This window comes from Olea europaea, chromosome 17 (assembly GCF_002742605.1).
Source record: "Olea europaea var. sylvestris chromosome 17, O_europaea_v1, whole genome shotgun sequence".
NCBI lineage: Eukaryota > Viridiplantae > Streptophyta > Magnoliopsida > Lamiales > Oleaceae > Olea > Olea europaea.
In genome coordinates this window covers 12806883-12822336 of record NC_036253.1, presented here as the reverse complement: position 1 = coordinate 12822336, position 15454 = coordinate 12806883, and the positions used below count along the sequence as shown (strand labels likewise).

At 33.2% G+C, this 15454-nt stretch overlaps 1 protein-coding gene and 1 long non-coding RNA gene across 4 annotated transcripts; one reads left to right on the top strand and one right to left on the bottom strand.

Moving 5' to 3' along the window:
- The first annotated feature begins 4190 nt into the window (after positions 1–4190).
- Positions 4191–6893, top strand: LOC111366381. Its single transcript, XR_002697647.1, has 3 exons — positions 4191–4273; positions 4352–4446; positions 6566–6893. It is a non-coding gene; the product is annotated as an uncharacterized LOC111366381 (long non-coding RNA).
- An 841-nt stretch (positions 6894–7734) lies between these two features.
- On the bottom strand, positions 7735–11938 carry LOC111366380 (probable glycosyltransferase At5g03795). Of its 3 annotated transcripts, XM_022987159.1 has the most exons (6): positions 11830–11938; positions 11630–11747; positions 10396–11429; positions 10188–10318; positions 9200–9548; positions 7735–8736 (listed from the first exon to the last, which is right to left on the bottom strand). In XM_022987159.1, exons 3-6 carry the CDS (start codon positions 11281–11283, stop codon positions 8068–8070), a joined length of 2037 nt encoding a protein of 678 aa, XP_022842927.1. In that variant the 5' UTR covers positions 11284–11429; positions 11630–11747; positions 11830–11938; the 3' UTR covers positions 7735–8067. The 3 variants fall into 3 exon arrangements, with proteins under 3 accessions (XP_022842927.1, XP_022842925.1, XP_022842926.1); XM_022987157.1 differs by having other exon boundaries at positions 11630–11938; XM_022987158.1 differs by having other exon boundaries at positions 10396–11349; positions 11630–11938.
- Positions 11939–15454: the final 3516 nt, after the last annotated feature.

Sequence of the window (15454 nt, the reverse complement as noted above, 5' to 3'; positions counted from 1 at the left end):
AAAAAAAAAAACACAACAATCTATGAACGTTGCGAAAGGGTGTAATAGCAACAACCACTAAATGAACGTTGTTGAATCTTAATTTTTTCAACCAATGACAACATGCATTTGGTGAATGTTGCAATAAACCCCTTTTAGCAACATACAATTGGTGCATGTTGCCATTTACATGTTGTAAAAAGACTATTTTTCTTGTAGTGCACATTGTTTTTAATGTAGGTTATTATAATCAATTTTAGGATATTTATACATATATTACATGTAATGTTGGTGTATTTATAGATGTATGTATATTAATGGAACGGATTAGTTGTATAGCTCTTATCAGAGCATGTAAATAGAAAGTTTGAAATAACTACTTTCATATACATTTCCAGTTTTGGTTGAAAAAATGCACAATTATTAACAAAATTTTATTTGCAATATGAATAGAATCTCACAGAAGTGTATCAATATAAAAGTTTGTTAGCACAATGTATGGCATTTCTATCTAACTAAAAGTAGAATAGGCAGATTTCAATAACTGTTCACAAGCCGTTGGTTGCATTTTGGATTGAGCCGAGTTTGTTGAGCCAGTTAGAAATGAGCTGAATTTTCAGACAACATCGTTCTGCGTAGATAAAAGAAGATAAGCGTTCCTTTTGCATTTTCTCTTTCTAGAATATTCATTTCGTCTATGGGTTTTTTCTTTGTTTCTATATTTGAAAACTTGATCCAAGTCTCAAAGAGAAGGCATTACAAGTCTACCATTTTATGAGTCTCTTCCTTTTTGTGTTTGACATCGCTAGTACCTTTGGTAGCATCTACTAATTCGGAACTTCTTTTGTAGATCAGATTTTCATTTCCAAGAAATCTACAAATTTTGTTCATGGAGTGATGTTTTGCACAATTTGAGAATTAGCACCGGTGGCAATTTCCACTTTGACAGCAACAAACGCCGTCTTGGTGCACCCTCTCCTCACCGCCAAATCCACCCACTCTCTGCCTTAGGTTTTTAGATACACTTATTCTGTAGAAAAATTCAAGGTGTTAGATCTAAGGCTTTTTGTTTGTGATGTGATCTGGAGAAGTTTTATTTTGGTCCAATTTCTTATTTTTGGTAATTTAGATATTTTAGAACTATATTTCCGATTTTAATAGATTTATAGGTATTCTAGAATTTTATTCCATTTAAACTTTATTCTAGGTTTTAGTATAAATAGGTTTATTTTTCTACATTGTAATACAAGACTTTTGATAATGAATTATTGTGATTTTCTCCTTTTAAACTTTGTTCTTCAATGAACGGGTCAAACTTATCAAAGGATTAATTTCCTTAGTGGCGTTCAAAATTACCGGGTGCGATTTCGTTATTGTGTAATTAAAAGATCATTGGTTTAATATATCTTTGGTTGCTTAATTCACTATTTTGGAATTCAAATCCACAAATCCAAATGAGATTTCAAAATTGTGTGATTAAGAGGTCGTTCGTTTCATATACGCTTGGTTGCTTGGTTCACTTTTGCGGGTCAATTCCTAAACCTTAGTCGTATTTGGGCGTTCTTGGGATCCGGTGTCAATTCTTGTGGGTTCGATAGCGACTTTACTAACCAGGTTCGCATCATTTGGTATTAGAGCTAAGGCACCAAGATCAAGGTTATATCCAATTTTATTTTATTTTAGTTGAGTCCTTTTGTTTTTCGCGTTTTTTTTTTTGTGTTATTGGTGTTCTTTTAATTTTCAGCTTTTGAGTCTTTGATTCATCGTCAAGTTTTCCAAAAAGAAAAATACTGTTCCACGAGGTACTATTCACGTCCGTATAGTACCCGAAAAAAAATTTTGAGAAAAAAAAAGAAAAAAAGAGTCAGAAAAAAAGTGTAAAAAAAAAGAGTGTAAAAAAAAATTCAGAAAATTTTATTTGGAGATTTGAGAAGATGCTTGAGAATATGGGGAATAAGATGGATAAGAATGATGCAAAACTAAAAAAAATTCATAGGGATCAATGTGATTTGGGGTTCAATGTGAGGAGACGGGAACCGAGGATGAAAAATTGTTATGCATATGGATATGATTGTGGCATTGATGAAGTATGGAAATCGAGAAATAGAAGCGATGGACATGAGAGAAGGAATACAAATTATTATAGGAGAAATTGGCGAGAAGTCGAATTTAGGGAAAAGCCTAGGAGATGCTTGGGATGATTATCCAGTGGAAAGGAAAACACCTAGTGCGAAGTGTGCGGGTAGTACATCAAGCACGATGACTGGGGTGGATTATAAACAGAAATTCTCCGATATTCTCGACATTATGAGGTCTCAAATTGATCGTCTGAACGGACGAAAGGAGCAAGAGATAAAAAAGAAAAATGTTAAGGTGGTAGTTTTTGAGGAAAAAGAAGAGGAGCCACAAATGAGTGAAAAGAAAGTCGGGGGTGAAATTGAAATTGGCGAAGTGGTTAAAATGGAAATGGAATCACGGGATGAAAGTAAAGAAGAGTCTTTGGGGATAAAGGAGGAGTTGGGAGTGAACTTGCATGAAGAAGATGTTAAAATTGAGGAGGCATTGGCTAACACTAACATTTCCCTCCCTATTTTTGCTAATTCTATTTTGTAGGTTCACGAAGATTCGATTCCAAAAATTAATTAGATTGGATTCCCTTACAATCAGGGCATTAATTACCAAATGGTAGATACAATTCAACAACAACCACATCCTAGTTTGGACATCACTATATTACCGAAGATTGATTTTGTTATCTCTAAGGAAACGAAGGAATTTCAAAAGCAATGGAAGGAATTAATATGCAAGGAGTTGAGCTACAAAGTCGATATGTTGGGAAACATGCATCGAATGGAAGTAATATTGTCAACATCACCTGGGCCGAGTAAAGCATGGAAAATGAATAGTGATTTATCAACTGAAATAATTCTTGGAGCATCACAAAATGGCAAAAAGAAACCGTCAAAGCGTACACACTTTGATCTGTGTACGGGTGATTGGGATTTGGGTCTACATTCAAAAGAGGAGAGTTCGATGTCAAAAGAGGTCCAAATTGCATCCGAGATGTGATGGGCCATTTCATGTGCTTGAGTTGATTGAAAGTAAAGGCTATAACTTGGATTAAGATTCGAGGACGAATCCTCTTGAAGAGGGAGGGTCTGATGTGATCTGGAGAAGTTTTATTTTGGTCCAAATTCTTATTTTTGGTAATTTAGATATTTTAGGACTCTATTTCCGATTTTAATAGATTTATAGGTATTCTAGAATTTTATTCTATTTAAACTTTATTCTAGGTTTTAGTATAACTAGGTTTATTTTTCTACATTGTAATACAAGACTTTTAATAATGAATTATTGAGATTTTCTCCTTTCAAACTTTGTTCTTCAATGAACGGGTTGAACTTATCAAGAGATTAATTTTCTTGTGGCGTTCAAAATTACCAAGTGTGATTTCGTTATTGTGTAATTAAGAGGTCATTGTTTTAATATACCTTCGGTTGCTTAATTCACTATTTTGGAATTCAAATCCACAAATCCGAATGAGATTTCAAGATTGTGTGATTAAGAGGTCGTTCGTTTAATATACGGGTTGCTTGGTTCACTTTTGCAGGTCAATTCCTAAACCTTGGTCATATTTGGGCGTTCTTGGGATCCAGCGTTAATTCCGGTGGGTTAGATAGCGACCTTGCTAATCGGGTTCGCATTAGTTTAACTTGATTAATTTTGCAATTTGTGCTCAATATTTGTGAATTACGAAAGTTGGTATAGAGTTAACTTAATCAGTAGTCATGAACTTTACTATAAGTTACTTCTAGCTCACTAAAATTTAAAAGGTTACTCTTTACTCACTAAATTTTGCTATACGTTACCACTTACTCACCAAAATTTAAAAGGTTACTCATTGCTTACTCAAATTTGAACAAAGTTACCCATCAATCATCCATATCATTTCCATGCATAAGTATTATCTATTGCAAAGTTTAAGTAAGCAATGAGTAACCTCTTAAATTTCGATGAGTAAGTAATAATCTATAGCAAAGTTGAGTAAGCAGCGAGTAATTTTTTAAAGATCAGTGAGCAGATAGTAACCTATATTAATGTTCAGTGACTATTCATTAAATTATCCTGTTGGCAGTGTTTCATGGGATTTCAATTGGATAAAGGTACCACTTCAATGACCAGAAACCCTGATTTTTCTTAGTCATGACTTAGCGAAAACAAAGAGCTCATTCATTACTGGGTTTCAATTTTTCTTTACGTTATTGATGTATTAGAACATCCCAATTAACTTGAGGTATGCTAAAAATATTTTATTTTTTTTCATTCCAATATTTTGACTCTGCCTTAAAAAGCTCTTTTCTTGATGTGTAAGCATGAAAGCATGAATTTTTATGCTTTGCAACCTATCTGGAGGATTCTGCAAGCATGCAGGCCTGGCCGTAACATTTGAGAAATATCCTTTTTCAGGTAATTGAGTTATGCATACCTTAAAATCTACGCACCTACCATAATTGGTAATGAAAACAGTAAGAATGAGATTAACATAATTCTTATTTTCTGATCTTTTATATGATTCAACTCTATACTGATCAATTATCACCACAAAAAGCAAATTTTTTAGTAAAGGAAATGGATTCTCTTTGGATTTCACACTTCTTGAATGAAAAGAAAAAGAGAAATTCAGAACTTTTGGACTGTGATATATCCTAAAATTCATTGTTCAGAAAACTCGAAACTTTTGGGCTACAGTATCTTGGGTAAATTCAAAATATCAGAAATTTTAGACATCTATTATTTACACTTGATAAGAATTAAGGAGATAGGTAGATGTTATGGTATCTTGTTAATATATAACTAAGAAAACATTTTGCAAACAAAATCAAAGATAATTATTTATCGAGGTGAAATTTTGTGTCTTTGAATTAATTTTTATGTTATTAGACTTATTTGGAACATCTTTTGGTAAGCTTCCAAGATTGAACTTTTTTGTTCATATTTTGGAATTAATTGATGATTGTAGGTTCTTAGTCAAGAATGCTTGTTTGGTTTTACTGTTCTTAATTAATCTTCAGATTTGATTGATTTTCTTGATTTTGGGTTTCTTTTCGTCAATAAGCAAAATGAAAGAACATTTTTGTTGTTCTGATTATAGGTTCTGATTTATTGTATCTATTTAACGAGTTAAACCATGCGGTATTTCATGAGTTTGATGTCAGAATTGCCTACCAGATTTCAGGGACTACATGTGATTAGTGAACTCGAGCTTTAATTTATACAACCCCATTTCTTGCAGTTTCTTAGAGAAGCTAAGGATATGGATCTAGATCTTATGGTATTTTATTGAACAAAAAGAACAGATAATAACTATTATCATTTCTCTAGTATTTTATATTCCATTTCTAATTTTTCAACAAGAGAACTTACATAGCTCCAGTAAGTGGTTTAGTACTTTGCACAATACTTCATATTTTGTTAACAAGAGAACTTACATAGCCCCGGTAAGTAATAACAAAATACGAATATCGTTATTACGGATAAACCATCACGTGTGATGTTTCTTATTTGTGAAGTAAGTAGCTGATTTCACGAGCTAAAGTGTGGTTTTACATTTAAATAAACATGTGAATGTTTTGTTATAGAACAAAATATTGAAGACCCATTGGAGAGATTCCACATTGATAACTATCTAAATGTCAGTAGCTAATCTCTAACATTCAATAGTGGAATTGGTCTTTCGATTTGAGATTATCATAGTGCCTTATTTGAGGACGGTCATAATTTGGTGATGTTGGATGTTTCTCTGCCAATGACCACTAATACAGTATCGTTCGGGTATATTAAGAGTCATATGAAGGTTGTGATAATCAATAGAGTATCCGTCTTAGACAGTAAAATATTATAATCTACATTTTATTCAATTAAATTGATTACGAAATCATTGGCCAATGTACACTCATAAGTCAGAAAATGAGTTTTCGACTTATATTGATTTAATGGTGGAATAAAAGATATAATCGATTGTTGAGATTGACACATATCTATATCTCGTTATTGATCGAATCATATTGATTAAGGGATTATGGTTTCACAGTAAATGAACAAGTTTTATCTTGTCATACCACGTAACATTTTTCGTAACATGTATTGCTTTGACATATTGTTAGATGTCAATTTGGGACGACGGATGTAAATTGATGATAAATTAGAAAGAGATATTTTAATTTATCGATTTTGATTGGATCAAATAATAATTCACATCGTTTGGTATCGTGATGGAAAACCTAATGGGTCACACACAAAATGAAAATTAGAAGAATGAGATTTACCAATTAATTAATTAACAAGCGTTGGGCAATTAATTAATTGAGTTGCTTGCTAATATGCCCAAATTAATTATTTGGATTAATTAACTCATGGATCAAATTTGATTAATTGAATTAATTAAATACTGGACCGAATTATTTTTAAAAGGCGGGCCAAGTCCATTTGGACATATATTAATAGGCTGTTAGGGCTTGAACTTGCTATTATAAGAAAAGAAAATAACAATTTTCTCACTCTTGTTTTCCGTGTGAATTTTGATTAGGGACTGGACAATTGGACAATTGTGAATTGCAAATCGTGATTGTTCGTATTACAAGATCAATAAAGGAGCTAGCAGAATTTATCACAGTTTCTATCTAAATACAAAGCAAATCCTTGATGGGAATTGAATTTTATTTATTTTTCTGTATGCACGATTAAGTAAATTTTCAACAAGAACCTGTCTTAAATTTGATACTTGTGGTTTTTGCTGTATATAGGAATCGTACTAATGGATCACAGCGTACTAAGCTTAAAAACTAGAAGTTACTTTTAAGTAACTTGTTTGTCTATAGGTAAGCTTAGCCAAATGTGCTTTTTACTGCCTTCTTCTGTTACGTCACTGTTACTTTTTTTTAAGATTTATTTTTTAAATACTAAAGTACACAAAGTAAATTGAATTTGGTTATTTCAATATGAACCTAATAACTGTTTTGGAACCGTGAGTATTCTTAAAAAGGAAAGAGAAAAGCCACTCGAAACATTGTTGAAGGATGAAATTGTTAAAGACAAATAATTTTAATGTAAATAAATAGAATAGGGGAGAAATAAAGTGGAATTCTACTCCTTCATTTGTCCATTGTCTATCCCTCTCATTTGATCTATGAGGTTTGGTTCTTCACTTCTAACTTCCGGATCATTCAAACATGCCAATTCTTCATGTTTTTCCTCAATTTTGCCTCCAAATAGAAGAAAAAATCAATAACAATTTTGCTCTGAACGCTCAAAATACTTTTCAAAAGTCTTTGCAAAGCGGTCAAGACAAGTGCATAAAATATACTTATCAACACAGATAATTATCAAAACACTATCCTATCTCCCATGACATGGACATGTTGAATGATCACATTATATTGTGTGTTCTTGTATTGTTTGCTTTATAAAAGCAGGATTGCAAGGAAGATATGAGCAATGTAAGTCGAAGGATATTGCTTTATGAAACTGGGTATGTTTTTTGGCCAAATATTACTCCACTGTCTTCAGCATATGGGTCATTTTCAGGGATATCAGTACTCTCTTTTTCTTGGCATCTTAGAATTTCAAGATCCAACAACCAAAAGTCTGAGTTGGAACGAAAGAATGACAAAAAAATTTGCAGATCTAGAAAAATGTATGATTTTTATCACAATTTCTATCTAAACACAAAAATGATTCTCAATGGGAATCGAAATCTGTATTAATTTCCGTTGTGCACGTTTATGTAGATTCCCAACAAATTCTCTTCTACAAGCAAATATCATAACTTATTTACAGAAATTACTAGTTGAATACATAGTACATACAGATGATCGGCCGACAAGCCTGATCTCACGTTCATAAGATAAAATTTCTCAACAGACAAGAGTACTCCTCTTGAACAGGTTATTGCTAACAAAACACGAGAACTGCCAACGGAGTTGCTTAATCATAAGTCGTCCAGCAGAATTCTATATTATCTGTTTGCATGTATACTTCCACAATAGCTTCCCTCAAACTTTTACATGCTTGTTGGAATCCCTTCAATAGTTATCTGAGTTTTATCTGAAAAACTCTATTATACCAGATTGAGTGAAGGGTCATGTGAAAGAGATCATATTTCGCAGGATTGGCATGCCAGAGAAAATGTCGCTGAACTTTCTTCACACCAAGTTGCATTTTGTTATATTTTTCTCCTGGTATAGACATAAGAATGTTTTTCAAATTTGGGATGTCATTCTCTGCTATGATTACTGAGAATGCGTCCCAATTCAACACCTCAAAAAAAGGCGGGACGAAATTATCAGATATAATAACTGGTACACACTCATAAAAAATGGCTTCAACTACCCTCGGACTGTTCACTTCGTATCCTTTTGGGCAAATACAGTACTTGCTGCTTTTCATATGCTGGATGTAATTCATTTTGCTCGCTACTCCCGGAGGCATTGGGCCAAAGATTTTCATATCAGGGTCCTTATCCTTCCAATAATCAAGCAAGATTGGACGTAAATATCCATGAATATTTCCAGCATAGAAGGCAAGAATGTGTCTCTGTGATGATGGCTTTCCTCCAATATCTCTAAGAGGATTTCGAGCAGACCGGACATATGTTTCTGGAAGGGATATATCCCTTCCTATTTTGAACCCCATGGTTATATCAGCATTGCAGAGGGCTTTGATGCAATGTTCCATGTGGTGCCTTGTTTCATATGGAGCCTACAGAAATACACTTGTGTCAGGACACTACAGATAAATCCATAATTCATTTTGCAACGAAAAGGAGGGCATACAAATGGGTGAGGAGGCAGTATTCCTCTAGCCAACATATGCCACTATAGAAGATGCATACAAATCAAAATAGTAGTCAAAAACTGAAAAATCAGGATCTTATTGAAATTCTTTATTGTTATAACACAAATACTCCATAAAGTTTTAAAAAACTATTACTTCAAACACCGAATTTAAATTTTTTAATGCATTAGTACCTTCATTTAACCCCAATACGGTCCGATTTTTAAATTTAGCTAATAAGCATTTTGTCCATTCATATACTAGATGTGAATATGTATATCGTGACAAACTCAAAACAGTAAAGACTAATGCGTTCAACTTGGAATGGAAGAGTGGGAGTGTGTGCGCGTGTGTGTGTGTGAGAGAGAGAGGGGAGAGAGAGCAATACCCAGTCATGGCAGGCAACAAGAAAATGATCGGCCCCACCAGTTCTATTCCAGAATCGATACTTCGCTGCAATCTTTTCTGAATAATTTTTCAAGTACTGACGTAGGTTTGTCCGATTGTGGGAATTACGTACATATAGAGTGTATTCTAGCATCCGTGAACTAAATGGCATATAAAAGAGATGAGCCTTCCTTGGATCCTTCACAACAAAATGCTTATTTCCCTCCATCAGCTTCATGAACCATCCTTCAGATGCATATAATCCTTTGAGGACTGGTTGATGAAAGATGGGTTTTTCACCCTCTTTGTAGACATATATTTTGAGTAAGCGCTCCATGAGTTCATAGCTCCTAATAATGCAACAAAGCACAATTAAGGAAACACAATTAGCAAAGAGAAAGAAAGATAAATATGTTTAGTAGTATTTTAGTTTCTGCAAATTATCACCTTACTCAACATTGTTCTTTAAGAGGAGAACAAAGCAAATTTATCTCCACAAAATCAAGTCACTAGGAATGCATCAAGTTCATATATGATCTATTAGGGGCAATTTTCTTTGTTACGGAAAACAGAAGATAAGCCATTTTCCAAATTTTAAAACTTCAATTAGTCTCTCTCTGTTGGGGGTCTAAAAATTATTTGAGAATTATTTCAATTTCCTAGATTCTATAGTGTTGGTTTTGAGGACAAGGCTAGTTTATATTATTCTCTGTTTTAAAAGCTGTTTGTGCATGACTGAAGGTGCCTTGCTCATGGACTGAAAATAACATACTATTGTAAATGCGACAAAGCCCGTTTAAAAAATTAGAAAGACTTCTGATAGATAATATTGTCTTGCTGCATTAATTTCCGTTCCAGGGTAAATTTTTCAGTGAGATACAAGTCAGACACAACTTAGGCAAAGAGCATAAAACCAAGATATCTAAAATCAGAAAACATGGATTCTGAAATTGAACTATTATTCACTCTTTGAATTGAGTTTGGTTAACCTTTTGAACATGGATATATTTCGAAAGACAGGAGCATAAAGATCTCGACCATTCTTCAAAACAGGTGCATTCTCAATCTGTAACTTCGCACGCAGAATTTCCTGGTCACATTCAGAAGACCACCTAGGTCTCTGCAATCCAATTGTAAAAAGCCACATTACACATGAAAACAAAACAAATAGTTATCTTTTTATCAAGAATAACCTACCATTGCACGTGAACGTGCTCGATGCCGAACTAATAGACGTTGCATCTCATCTATCAGCATTACTGTTTTTGGTGGCATCTCACACCTCATCTTCTTCTTAACAGGCTTACTCTCAAGTAAAGATCCATTACTGGGGACAGAAAATTTATTTTGCAGCATCGAATTGTCCTTGCCATCAGATAATTTTTTTGTTTTAGAAGATACAGCAGGGGCAAAATCAGTAGATGTTCTTTCTCGAGATCCTGAGTTTGTCTCAACAACTGATTTAATCAACAAATCCGCAGCTTGTGAAACAACCAAAGGTAACGAAGTAGGAGTACCAACAGTGCTACTTTCATCCTGCATGGTCCTTGTATTGGCATCTGAAAAAATGATTGACATATTTTCCTTAGAACCATGTTCCTGGCTTTCCTCATGTTGCATCTTGAACCCCTCCTCCATATCTCGATTTAGTTGAAATGGATTATCATTATCTAATGTTTCATCCTCAACAAAATCAAAATCAAAATCATTATCCATGGCCTCACTATCTGAGGCAATATTAATTCTTCTTTCTTCATATTTTACCATTGATCCCTCGTTATCCTCTGCCTCTGCAGCCGAGTGGTAACTCTTTGAATATTTCAATCCACCTACTAATAGAGATGCATTATTTGCATTCGAGATACCAATATTGTAAGCATTTTCAGGCATCACAGTCTTGAAAGAAGATTGATTGGATGATTTGCTGGCCTTCTCACCACTGGGCAATAGCGACATAAGGGCACTGCCATAAGGAAGCATCAAAGACTGGCAGAATAAATGGGTTAAAGCCACCAAACCCACCAAGAACAACCATTTCCTTTTCTCAATTTGAAGCAGCGTTTGAATTTTGACCGAATAATCCATGGCAAAAACGAAATCCCAACTTACTGACTCATGGGGAAATTAAATGACCAAGCTCCAATCACACAGCTACATTGAATTATAAACTTTGTTATCAGGATTCAAAGCATGAATCACCTCTACTCAGCTCCCAGTAGCTCCCAACCGAACTCCAGCATAAACAAAATAAATGACAAATATAACTCCAAAAGGTGCAAGTAAAACAATTTTTTAAGCAAAAACTCACAAGCCCTCAACTGAAGATGCAAAAATCGAAGTCATACTCTCTTGAACATGTGAATTGCTGTAATACTGTAATATATGCATATATAGACAAAATTAAGGGGGAAAAATAGAGATAGAAGCTTACTCAGTAAAATCAAGAGAAATAGAGATTTGGTGAAGCAAAAATGCATCAAACCCACAGATAAAATTGTAGCAAATGTCGACGGTGAAAAGCTTGTAGCTAGAGATCAGCTACTAGAACACTACACAGAATTACCCAATAAACATAAATTATCATCAAAAGAGTGTTTTGAGTTTGATTTGCTTGATTCAATAAATGCTTACACAAAAATCAATAATTTATTATAAAGGTCTGTTTTCATAATTTAGGTTTCCGAATCATCTGCCAAGTAGATTTCTTTAAATGATATTAAAATTGAAAAATATGCTTCCTCTTATTTAATCACCGTCTTTGTCTGAGCTCCAAGACACGACTTACGTAATTATTGAATGATCTTTACGTGTATTATAAATAATTCAATATTTTAACAGTTGTGTTTGGTGTACATGATGTCCATTTTTATATAGTTATTTACAAAAATATCCACAATTTTGTCAATATCCCTTTTCCAATTATGTTACTCCTGTTAGCATATTCTATTTCCACACTAGAATTCAAATTTTTCCATATCATTATAAATGCCAATCAACATAATACAAATGTCAATCAACATTAAATGCCTAAGTCGGGTAGATGCGGATCAAGTCACGGGTTGATCAGTAAAAATGACATAGATAGACCCGGCCCGCTTTGTTTAAAGACAAATTAAAAAAAAAAATCAAATTTCTCCTCAAATCGCCGACACGAACCCAAACCTATCTTCCATTTCTCTCTCACGCCTACAGTACTCTAATCTCATCGTCGTCTCTTATTTTCTCCTCAAATCCCCGACATCGACCGACACCCACAGCGTGGGTTCCTTAAGTCTGGTATGTTTTAGTTAATCTCTTAGTTCTTTTGCTTGATGAAATTTGCTCATGTTTTAATTCTAATAATTATGCATATAAAATTTATTATTTGTTGTAATTTGGTTTCTTTGGCTTCAACTAAATGGAGAAAAGTGAGATCTGATAAATTATATAGGTAAAAATCATTATGGGTTTTGTTTTATTTGTCTTTTTCCTGAGGTTTGGATTCTTGAACATTCGAATTGCTTGTGTTTTTTCAAGTCATATTCTATCGTCTTTTAGTATTTTGATTGCGAAGAATCATGAGGGCAGAATCACCCCCTTCGTGATTCTCATTAGTATATCATTTTTTTTTACAGTTTTACAAAGAATTTTTCCTTTGAATATGCTATTAATTGATTTGAAAAGTTGGGTCTATTTTGTTATATAATTAGTTGAAAAATGTTTGCTACTTTTAACCATTGCTTTGTATTAGCTTCTTGTTCCCTGGACTCTTAATGATTTGTTTTTCTAGTACTCAATTACTGAAGCAAGTGAGCTATGAAGGCCTAAATGTTATCGTACTAGTATCTACTTTTTGTTATAAAGATCTTTTTCTTTTTCTTTTTTTCTTTTTTTTTTTTTGTAAACTTGTTATGAAGTTTATGATAAACTACTCAATGTTGTTTGATATGATAATTAATGTTGTTTTACTATACCTTTTCTAACGAGCATGGTAGTGTCAATAACTTTTTTATAACTTTAATTATCACTACATTTGCCCCCAAAATTTAAGAATCTTGGCACTGCCCCTGACTATACTCATGTATCATGTGTTGAAAATGAGGAAATTATTCATGGTTGTTTGTGAGGAAACATTTTTCGGTGTTGGTCTTATGGTTTTGAGTATGTATTGAAGATTGGATATGGTAGTGGTCTGTTTTCCGAATATCTTGTTTTCAATAACCACTAATTTATTTTATTCTGTTTGTATGGGCTGCAAATATCTTGGATTTCTGGATATGGAAATTTTTTCACTGAATGGCTAGTTTTAGAATTGTACATTTGTCCCTGTTTTGATGTTTGTTAGTACGGTCTATCATTATACCATTGCATCTTAGTTTTGTGAAGAGATTGTTTGTTTTCTGGATATGCCTACTTTAATTAACTGCATATGGTCTGTTATTGTCTCTTTTCAGTCAGCCTTCTTTGTAAATTTAATCTTTTTCTTTTGTTAAATCTAGACTATGAATTTGATTTGTGTGTGAACGCACTTGTAACTTTCTTGATTGTTCTTGAGTTCTCTAAGATTCATTAGGCTTTATGGGTAACTTTCTTTATTAAAAGTAAATCTTTTGATTATTGATAGAAATAGTACTATTTTAAGGTATTAGCAATTTCTTTTTGACAAAGTGCATGATGAATAGATTAATATATTAGTAAGGAGGAAATGTAGTATTGTGCATATTATATATACCTTTTGTAAAAACATTTTTCTAATCTCTACATAAAGAGAAGAAATAAGACCAGCAACATCGTAGGTAGCAAATAGTTGTGTTCGAGAAGTCTTAGTTTAACATGCTTTTAATTAAGTTATAAACTGAACCCTACATTATCATCGTTTACAATGCTAACCTTCGAGAAGTCTTAGTTTAACATGCTTTTAATTATTTTGTATGTATAATAGCTAATGTTATTCCAAATTCTTTGTGTTGGCAGATATCTGGTTATCTACCTATAGTTATAAATTTGGGCTGAATGATGTATGTATATGAAGTTCATATATGTATAAGTTGATTGATTTCTTGATGTGGATACATAATGGTTAGTTTTAATCTTTTTTCAAGTGTGTTCATAGGTCTAGGATTGACCATCTTGTTCCAAGACTTAAAAAGCCCCCTTCAGATTGGGAATTTTCATCCTATTGCAACTTGATAACTTTATAATATGAATTTATAAATAATCTAGATTTAGAAATCCTCATCGGCAAGTAGAGAATGTAAAATAGAATACCTAAAATCCTCTTACTGGAGTCCAATTAGGCTTTTTTGTACTGCACTTTTCAAATTTTTAGCATAAATGTTGAAGTTTACCACTTTGTAACTTTTCACTTGTCGCCCTTCTTTACTTTGGATATCACACAATTACTTATTATTTCCTATCTTATGTTGATATGTCTCCTAGATTCTGCAGGATGTGTTCAATCTACTTCCAAATTTGAATGCGTTTGAACTAATTAAAGTTCTTGCAGGTAAATTAGCTAGTAGTCAATTGTTATTTCCATTTTTTTTTCTCTTTTTTGACAACTGCATTATGCATTAGGATTCATGAGGCCTAAATGTTATTATGCCTAGGCACCAACTATCATTAAAATGAAAGTTGAAAGCATTTTCTTCAAATATATAGTGTTCTTTTTTCTTAAATTTGAATTCCAATTGCTTGATTTGAATAAATTGAAGCATCAAGTAGGTAGTAGCATGTACTTATTGAAGCCTCAGAGTGGAAAGTTAAAAGCATTTTGTTCATCTATTTTTTTCATGAAATCACTGATATAAATGTTGTTTTCATTTGTTTTGATTTGTAGATGAGTATGACACACCGATATAAAATTTCGGAGGAGGAACGTGTTTTGGCCCATGTGTCGCAAGTGAGCAACACAAAATACATAGTAGTTGTCCTCAACAAATTGGATTCGCAACAAAAACGTCAGTTGGAGGAGAGTTGTATAGGACATGTTGCAAGGTTATCGGAGCCGAAAATATCCGCACAATTAATTCATGAAATGGTAAACAGATCGGTGGTTTGCCGAAAGCGGTTTGAGGCTTGGTTCAAGGTAAACCAAAGGTTCGCACGATTTAGATTGCCAGAGTTCACATTAATCACCTACTTGAACTGCGGTCCAGAGCCTAAAGGTACCTAAGTTGACAAAATCCTAGAGAAAACTCGTTTACAGGACAGAATGTTTGCTAATATGAATCGGATAACTTGTAGCAACTTGGAGAAAGTTTTCTTGAAATGTGCC

Excerpts from the sequence above, each read along its gene's own strand:
- LOC111366380 (XM_022987157.1), bottom strand. The coding sequence starts at position 11,283 with ATGGATTATTCGGTCAAAATTCAAACGCTGCTTCAAATTGAGAAAAGG. Across the intron at positions 10,319-10,395 it reads GAGCACGTTCACGTGCAATG|AGACCTAGGTGGTCTTCTGA; the intron begins GTAGGTTATTCT and ends ATTGGATTGCAG. Across the intron at positions 9,549-10,187 it reads AATATATCCATGTTCAAAAG|GAGCTATGAACTCATGGAGC; the intron begins GTTAACCAAACT and ends TTGCATTATTAG.